We start from the raw sequence: 9,389 nt of genomic DNA on the forward strand, positions 1-9,389 counted from the left end.
ATATATATATATATATATGTATAATATATATATATATATATGTGAATATTTTTTTTATTTTTAACATCAAACTAACCAATAATAACAGCACACACCAGTGTAGTCTGGGTCGTATTTTCTTTTTGTAGCTTTCCCAGATGCAACCTTGGCATCTGTCTAATTTGGCTAGCTTCATAGGTGACAGAATTTGCATGAAAACAAATATGGGAAGCATTTTCTCTGACCTTTTAAAAGTTGATAATTTGATTTAATTTTCTACACTAATTTCACACAATGAAATGCTAAGTTACATTTTATTATTTGCATTTATAAAGTTTTTACACACTCTTTGCGAACAGAACTGTGACCCATTTCTGGGTCGTGACCCATCAATTGAGAACCACTGATGTCGACTGTCTTCTCGTAAATAGAAAACATATCTATTATTGTACCATTAACACAGCATAGTGCAGCCTCTGCAAATGCATTGCAATTTCTCTGATAGTTGATTAACTTCATCAGCGGTCGCTCGGGTTATTCGCTGCAAATGCAAATGTAATTTAATTGGACAATCTGCTGAGTGCATCTGAGGCTGAGAAGTAGTGAAGCTCACATTACTGCAGGTGCTTTGGCTGACACTTAATCACATTGTTATTTAAATTCGCCATGTCTCATTTAGCAACTACACTGGGAATGCACAAAAGGGTGGCGGACATTCTTCACTTTTTGCACAATACTTGTAAGGACATGTGTAAAACAAGTACACTCCATACTCAATATTACAACAAATAAGATGCACACAACACTGCATTGTGTTTAAATGAACACGTTACACAACATTAACTCATTTTGCAACCCTATTCTCTGACAAAGCTGGATATATTTTGGAACTGACATACTTCTGTTAGTCAGCCAATCAGACACAATTTAAAGGGATAGTTCTCCCCCAAAAATGAAAAATTTGTCATCACTTATTCACCCTCAAATTAAAACATTTATGCATTTCTTTCTTCTGTTGAACATAAAAGAAGATATTTTAAAGAATGTTAGTATCCAAACAGCTGTTGGCAGCCATTGAATACCACAGTAATGTTTTCCATGCTATGGAAGTCAATGGCTACCAGAAATGTTACTTACCAACATTCTTCAAAATATCTCATTTTGCAAACCTGCATGAGTTTTATTGTTCTGTTGAACACAGATTAAGATATTTTGAAGAATGCTGGTAACCAAACAGTTGACGGTAGCCATTGACTTCCATAGTATTTTTTCCATACTGTGGAAGTCAATAGCTACCCAGCAATTACTTGGTTGCAAGCATTCTTCAAATTATCTTCTTTTGCAAACCTGCATGAGTTTCTTTCTTCTGTTGAACACAAAAGAAAATATTTTGAAGAATGTTGGTAACCAAACAGTTGACGGTAGCCATTGACTTCTATAGTATTCCATAGAATTTTCATTTTTGGATTGACTGTCCCTGATTAGTAGGCCTACTTAGTATAATTAGTATGTTAATAAGTATATGCTATTACTCCTAAAAACAGTTCCCAAAAATGACTAACAGCTAACAAAATGCCCCATATTCTCAAAACTGTAAAGTATACCTAAGAGCGGAGCGTTGTTCTTGGCTAGTAATCCTATCTCCCAGGCCGTTTCAAGATCAGCATTCATGAATGCGTAATAAATTTGAAAAGCAAATAATTGGCATTGCTGCAGAGTGGGGGAAGGGAGGGAGGCCGGTGGCAAGTTGGAAAGAGGACAGGGCTCTGATCAACTGAACAAACAGTGCATTAAGACTAATGCTTTTCCTCAATAACACCTCGTTACATTGTGTAAACACCATGTTTTCAAGGTCGATGCTGGCAACGGTGTATGTTTCCACCAAATATTGATAATAATTCAGCAAAGTAACCTTGACATTTCGACAGGGCTTCACACAGAACCTGTTGATTATTTTGAAAAGGCTATTTGATCCTCCACTCCACGGGGGGAGGACAGTAGAACAGTAGAGGTTCACACACAGCAGATTGTCTTTTTGTATTTGGGATCGGTGATTACATGAGCAGTGCAAGATAAAACAGGTACAGACCTTGTTACATTACCCATGTAAGACCGCAGCTGTGCTGCTTTGTTAAAATAGCAGTTGCAACACAATTGCTATTGAGCACAATGGATGGGAAAGCTTTACACACTGTCATGTAGACACTGTTTTATCAAAACATGCTTTATGTGTAGTCAAAAATAATATTAGTTCTGTAGCAACAGCAATAAGTTATATATGAGATAAAGTGATCATTTGTATAACCAACAGTTTTCACCAATATTCACAATGTACTATTGTTATCTTATTTTAAATAGTTATCAGTTAATATCAGAAATAGAAAAACTATAAATAAACAATCTGTATTTAACAGAAAATGACTGTTCATGAACTGTTTTTATTGTGTTGTTTGCATAAATTATTTGCATGACGTTTGCAATGCATGACATTTAGTTCGCTTGCTATATATATATATAAGAAATTATTATTATTATTATTATTACTACATTACAATCATTTTACTGATGTAGCATAATAATTGTTTTGTTTTCATATTAAAAATTAGCCACTGGACATACAAAAACATGAAAATAATCATTATCCTTAAAAAAAAACTATCTGTAATATTTATGACTTTAATGCTCAGGTAAAAATAGTTATAAAAATGCAGTTACACTTTTTACTGAGTACCCTGAAATATCACATATTATTATTATTATTATTATTATTTAGTTATCATTGTATTAAAATTAAAGTCAATAAATATATTAACCACTGGACACATCAAAACACATAATAATCGTCATCATCAGTAAAAACCATCTGTAATATTTATGAATGACTCATCCGGACTACATTAGCTTCCACAAGCAAAAATCATTTTTAATGGTCAGCTCAGTTAGAAATAGCTATATAAATACAGTACACTTTTTACAGAGCATCCTACAGATATCACGTTATTATTATTTTTTTTTTATTATTATTACATAGTATTATCAGACGTAATAATATGTTAATAATATATCACTTTAATATAATAATTCATTACAAAGTAATTACAATCAGTTCTAGGTGTTATTCATATCATTGAAACCTTGCTTACGTAAATGCACAGCAGCATAAACAAACACTGTATTGTAAAGGAACAATGTGTCAGTACCTCAAAGGGTTAAATCCCCAGAAACAACATTTTTCTGTCGGGCAAACACACCTCAGCTTATGTGGAATGAGGCTGTAGCACTTTGACATAATAACCTTCATAAATCTCACTCGCTGCTTGATCAGCGCGCCGTTATTTGTTATTGATATTAGTTCGCATCGCACTCTTCAAACGTCTGCCTTCCACATTCGCCAGCATAAGCCGTAGCCTATATCATTAGCGCCGATCAGCAACAGCACACTTCACATCGATCGTTCTATCGCTCTATTTATTTGCCTCGATCATACGCGGCTCATCAGAAGCAACACTATTTTATCAGCAATCAAATTCAGTCAGCAGCTTCAGTCGTCTTTGCTGTTCTCAGTTTCCGCACTATTGTATATCAGATGAAACAAGCGAAACACTGATGTGACAACTTCACACAATGGCACCATTCTCATCATCGCACGCTGTTTGAAATGCAAGCGCTAAACGCTCGTATGCAAATGAGCCGAGGCGAAATTAACACGAGGGTCCACTATGACTGCATGTCTATAATTAAACGCGTTATGCATTAGATGTCTTGTGATCATTAATAGATGCGATGCAAAGCCACGCACGGCTCATATTTCATCCACACCACAATAAACACATCGCGGAGGGACATGGGAAGCAGGAAAACGAGAAATTACCTCTCCGTGAGTGACATTTCTGTCCTGGGGGGTATCTTCTGGAAGAAAATAAAGTTTGGAGCTGGATAGAAGTTGCTTGGTTGTCCTTTCCTCCCATACGAGTTGTAGCTCTGCTATGCAGATGGGGTCCCCTGCTTTACATCTGACCAAGAAAAAATCACCCAGGGACAAAATTCTCGCTTTGCCTTCAAGGTGAAATCTAAACGCCTTGTAGAAAATGTAAGGTCCGTGCAAACCACAAGGTGAGCCTACCCACTGCGGAAACACAAATAGACATGCCATATTTATATTCGGCAGCACAATTTTATATAACATAGCGACGCATTCCAGCTGATCACATGATAAATCACATTAGATAGAAATATGAATAATAAAATATTAACTTTTGCGGTAAAGTTTCCTCCATTGATTTCTTATCGTAACATATGACTAGATGCGCGCGCGCAATAAATTCATTAGGAGTGGATGATATTACCAGAAGTGAGTTGGGCTCCATCTCGTCGCTCTGAATTGATTAAACTCAAACATTCTCTCCAAACTTGTTGGCTTGAATGGATCACCACAGGTCCTGGAAGAGCAAAATATCAACGCGCTCATCAACGCGACGACCTTCAATATGAAACCGACACGGTGCGAAATCAACTCACTTAAAATGTCCGCAATTGATGTCTAATATTTGTTCAACCCATAGTATTTCATTCACGCTCATTTTGCTACATTTTAGACCACCGCGTGTTCATATTAAATTCGTGAATGCGAATCGAGTCTCGTTCGTGTGAGGTCTCTCAGCCCCTCGAAGTCGTTTTACAAAATCCCACCACCTCTTTCGACAAAACCTGGCAGTGATAATTTAAAAGCTGTAAAGTATAAACACGGATTATAGATTAAACGATTTTTTAGACGTAAAACAAACGGCTGTGTTTGATAATATGCGCGATTATTGTTGCATGTGTCTGTCAGGACCCGTGTAAAGGAGGTTTGTATGAGTGTACCGAAACATTTCCTGCAGAGATTCTTCCTTTCATTGCTCGAATGCGTTTACTGTATAATCATTTAATATATAATAATTATACTAATGCGGCCACATTACCGCGCGTGAGGGAGGCTGGATATGGGATCGGGATTGTTACAATCCAGAAGCGCCTTTTATGATCGCAAACGCTGTTGAAATGTATCAAGCGCGTGTAAACGCGACTAATGGAAACATTGTAATATCGTCCTTTGAATTGTTGCCATTATGGCCGCTGTGATTTGAACACGGTCCTTGCTAGTGCTAAAAACAAACAAAACAATAAGACGCCCCTGTCGTGTGCTTTAGGCGAATAAATGGCATGGTAAGAAACGCGTTTGTTTGCTGAGAGAAATCAAACGTCTTACAAAGCGAGCAGACTCTTGATGGAGCGCTTAGTCCATGCTAATGTTGCTTTTTTTTATTATAAAAAATTAAAGTCGCGGGGCTGATTTTAAGGAACAATTTGATATTGCTATCGAGCTTTCACACGGTGAATAACGAATATAAACTAGATCTGTCACACAAATAACCTGATAAATATTTATAAACCTTAATATGCGTGCTGCATATTTTACGCATATATCGATGCCAGTGAGGTTTTGCTTATATAGTTATTTGCTGTATTTCGTAATGTATGGCTGTGCCCTTAAAGTTGTAGCATATGGCCTAAATTACAGGATGTAACATTTACGTCAGCTATTTTTATGTCTTATGCAATGTTTTATCTCCAGTCACGAGGGGCAGCTGGTGATTATGGATGTGATGCTTCATATAACAGCTTAACCCAAATGAACTGAGCAGACTTGAATGTGATTTGGTACATTTGAATCATAAGACATTATTTTGTTTTGGGGGCGGGGGTTATTATTTAGAAGAACTGGGTGAAACTATGCATAGAATATATAGGTGCCAAGAATTTAGATGAAATTTTAATGTATGGCCACGCAAATAGTTGATAATTTTTGTAAAATAATTAAATCTAAATATTATTATTATCATTAACAATAATAATAGCAATAACTAATAAATATGATTAAAATACATTAATAATAAATAATTAATTGTACATAATTAATAAATAAACACATTAATAATTATTATGATTAACAATAATAATAGCAATAACTAATAAATATGATTACAAATACATTAATAATAAATAATTAATTGTACATAATTAAGAAATAAACACATTAATAATTATTATTAACAATAATAATAGCAATAACTAATAAATATGATTACAAATACATTAATAATAAATAATTAATTGTACATAATTAAGAAATAAACACATTAATAATTATTATTAACAATAATAATAGCAATAACTAATAAATATGATTACAAATACATTAATAATAAATAATTAATTGTATATAATTAAGAAATAAACATTAATAATTATTATTATTAACAATAATAATAGCAATAACTAATAAATATGATTAAAATACATTAATAATAAATAATTGTACATAATTAATAAATAAACACATTAATAATTATTATTATTAACAATAATAATAGCAATAACTAATAAATATGATTACAAATACATTAATAATAAATAATTAATTGTGCATAATTAAGCAATAAACACAATAATTAATTAACGTGTGTGTGTGTGTGTGTATATATATTATATGAAAATATTGCTGGTTATATATTTATTTAATTATTTATTATTTTCTTGTACATTATTTAGGCTTTCTAATAAGTTTTAATTTTATAGATAGATAGATAGATAGATAGATAATATAATGCTGAGCATATCATAAATGTGTTTAAAAATATGAACTTTAAATAATGATCTATTAGGTATTGTGTAATGCAATAATATTTGGTCCTTTTATTAATGAAAATGATAATAAAGCTTATATAATACGTGGATAAGAAATAAGTAAATAAATAAATATATAACCTGCGCCTGCAATATTATACATTCAAATTTGATCTGTTAAGCATTATGTAATGCAATGATATTTGGTTGCTGAATATGAATGTGTATATGTATATTATAGTAATCTTATTGTAATCTTAAGAATGAATCAAAGTTTCATGACAATTACTCAATCTGTTAATCATTATATATTTGTGCATTTTCGTAATTAAGGTTATTTTAAATGTTATCAACATCTTGAGTACAATACTGGTCGTCAGCCAGCATTGAAGTCATTCTGCTCTGCAGATTTTATTGCAGCAGTGTGATATTATGTGACCGTCCTTGTGATTGGAGGAGGGCGGCGCTGTAAACGTCATGTCAGCCTATGATTAAACTCCTTTATTTGAGACAGTGAGCGGTAATAGCAAGTGCATTCAAGCACACCATCAATCATCCCACTATACTGTGACACACATTGACATGAGAGGCGAATGCACTCAATGTGCTGCTTTGCTTGTCAATGAATTTTTGCATGACTATGCGCTCTTCAGCACTCCATTAATCCCCATATTTGTTTTCAGAACAATGTGACACAAAATGTACTTCATTTTCAGTTCTTCCGAGCTACATTTGAATACAACTGACAAGTTAGAAACCTTGCCATTCACTCACTCCAAAATGCACTAGTGTTCTTCTGAGTAAATTGCCTGTAATTATATATTATCCTCTTTGGTTTCAGAACCTGTTTTGAATTAGAAGCTGAGTGATTTCCGAGGATCGCTCCGAGGCATTGAAATGCTGTTCACCTTACTTTCAGTAATTTGCCTTGTGGGCAGCAAAAACAGCATCAGCACTTTTTTTTCTCTCCCTTTAGAGATAACATAAATTAATGACAAATTGCTACAAACTCAAGACTGCTGCCAGTGGCAGAAATCACACACTGCAACCGCTTCCCGAAAAGAGCAGAGCAGACACAGATTGAGCTTATCTAACTCATAAATAGAGATACTGTGCATTTACTGAAAAAATATAACGTTTATAGTTTAGTATGTACAGAATTATGATGCATCATTCGAAATGCCAGATATTTGTTATAATGTAATCTGAAATAATTTTGAATTACAAATGTAAAACACTAATCATATACAGTATACTATACACAGTATAAATAGTATAACATTTTAAATAAAAACAAATTATATATACAGTGTATATATATATATATATATATATATATAATAATTAATCATATGTTCTATATATTATAGTATACTATACACACAGTATTTTATAATAAATTATTTTTATAAATAAAATAAAATAAAAACGTACATAGTATATAGTATTTTTTATATAAAAATAGAAATATAATAATCATAAATGTTAAGGGGTCAGATGAAATATCAAAATTAAGATGAGCAAAGCAATTCAATAAATATGTTGATGTAAGATGAAGTTCCATCTACATTAAGAAGAAAATAATAGGGGAGGGTTTCATCTTACCCCAGAGTGTATCTTGCCCAATCTTCCTTTACTACATTTCACGATTAATTAATGGTAATAAAGGTGACATTTTAAAGTGCAAGAGTTTTTCAATATTGTCTGCTTTTATGTTACTTCCAAATAATGCAATGCAACACATATTTTCATGTTAAAATGTAATAAAATAAATGAAAGAAACACATCTACAAACATCTTCGGTCATGATAAGATTACCTAAATAGAGCTGCCATTGAATTTTTTTATTTTCTAGTTTTGCACTCATATTTTTTTCCCTCAACAACAGCATACCGTTATAGAAAGACAGCCATCAAGTGTACTGCAACCTGCTGGCTTGAAAACAGATGAGCATATGTTTAAAGCAAATGTGTCGAGTGACGTGCAGGAATATCAAAGACTAAAATGATCACCAAACTAACCAGTTCATATTATTCATGCTGTTTATTTATTCAGAATATCTCTAATATCTCATTGCACCAATTTTCAGTTAAAGGGAATGCTTATCAATCATTTTTACAGGTCCATCTGCTCTCTCTCTCGTTCAGATGAATAGACGCAGAGCAGTAAATATGATGATATATGAAACTGGCAGAGATGATGACACCAGCCAGACAAAGCAACATATGAGTTCCCACCTAAAAATAGCAAATATTGCTGCGTTCTTCCAACACCTCTCGCTCCTATTTAAACAGTGTTAAGACAGTAAACTAAATAATGTAATCTTGACTGACTGCTTCACGTCCACTTTAAAGGGATATTTGCGTTGTTTATTATTTATTTTTATTTATACTATTTATAATTTTTGTGCAATTACTTGCCTGTCAGTTGAGTTTGTGGCAAAACATTTCGTGTCTCGTCTCGTGAACCCAGTCTCGTGTCTCGTCTCGTGAACCCAGTCTCGTGTCTCGTCTCGTGAACCCAGTCTCGTGTCTCGTCTCGTGAACCCAGTCTCGTGTCTCGTCTCGTGAACCCAGTCTCGTGTCTCGTCTCGTGAACCCAGTCTCGTGTCTCGTCTCGTGGGATAAGTGTCTCGTCACACCCCTAGTATTTGAGTTCTCCTACTCTGAGATAACATTTATCAACTAAATGGGTATCTCATTTTTACGGAAGTCCTAAGAGGCCATGGATTATTAATATTTTAC

At 33.4% G+C, this 9,389-nt stretch overlaps 1 protein-coding gene across 1 annotated transcript in view; it reads right to left on the minus strand.

Moving 5' to 3' along the window:
- The window catches only part of LOC107727057 (AT-rich interactive domain-containing protein 5B-like), a 38,945-nt gene extending 34,591 nt beyond the window's left edge, over positions 1 to 4,354 (minus strand). The window contains exons 1-2 of the mRNA XM_016536819.1: positions 4,326 to 4,354; positions 3,851 to 4,105 (exon numbers count right to left, since the gene is read on the minus strand). Of these exons, the coding sequence (XP_016392305.1) occupies positions 3,851 to 4,105; positions 4,326 to 4,346 (276 nt within the window). The 5' untranslated portion in view covers positions 4,347 to 4,354. The remainder of the gene's footprint in view (positions 1 to 3,850; positions 4,106 to 4,325) is intronic.
- Between the last annotated feature and the right edge of the window lie 5,035 nt (positions 4,355 to 9,389).

The sequence above is a fragment of the Sinocyclocheilus rhinocerous genome, unplaced genomic scaffold, assembly GCF_001515625.1.
Source record: "Sinocyclocheilus rhinocerous isolate Xijiao unplaced genomic scaffold, SAMN03320098_v1.1 scaffold2020, whole genome shotgun sequence".
In the NCBI taxonomy this organism is placed as follows: domain Eukaryota; kingdom Metazoa; phylum Chordata; class Actinopteri; order Cypriniformes; family Cyprinidae; genus Sinocyclocheilus; species Sinocyclocheilus rhinocerous.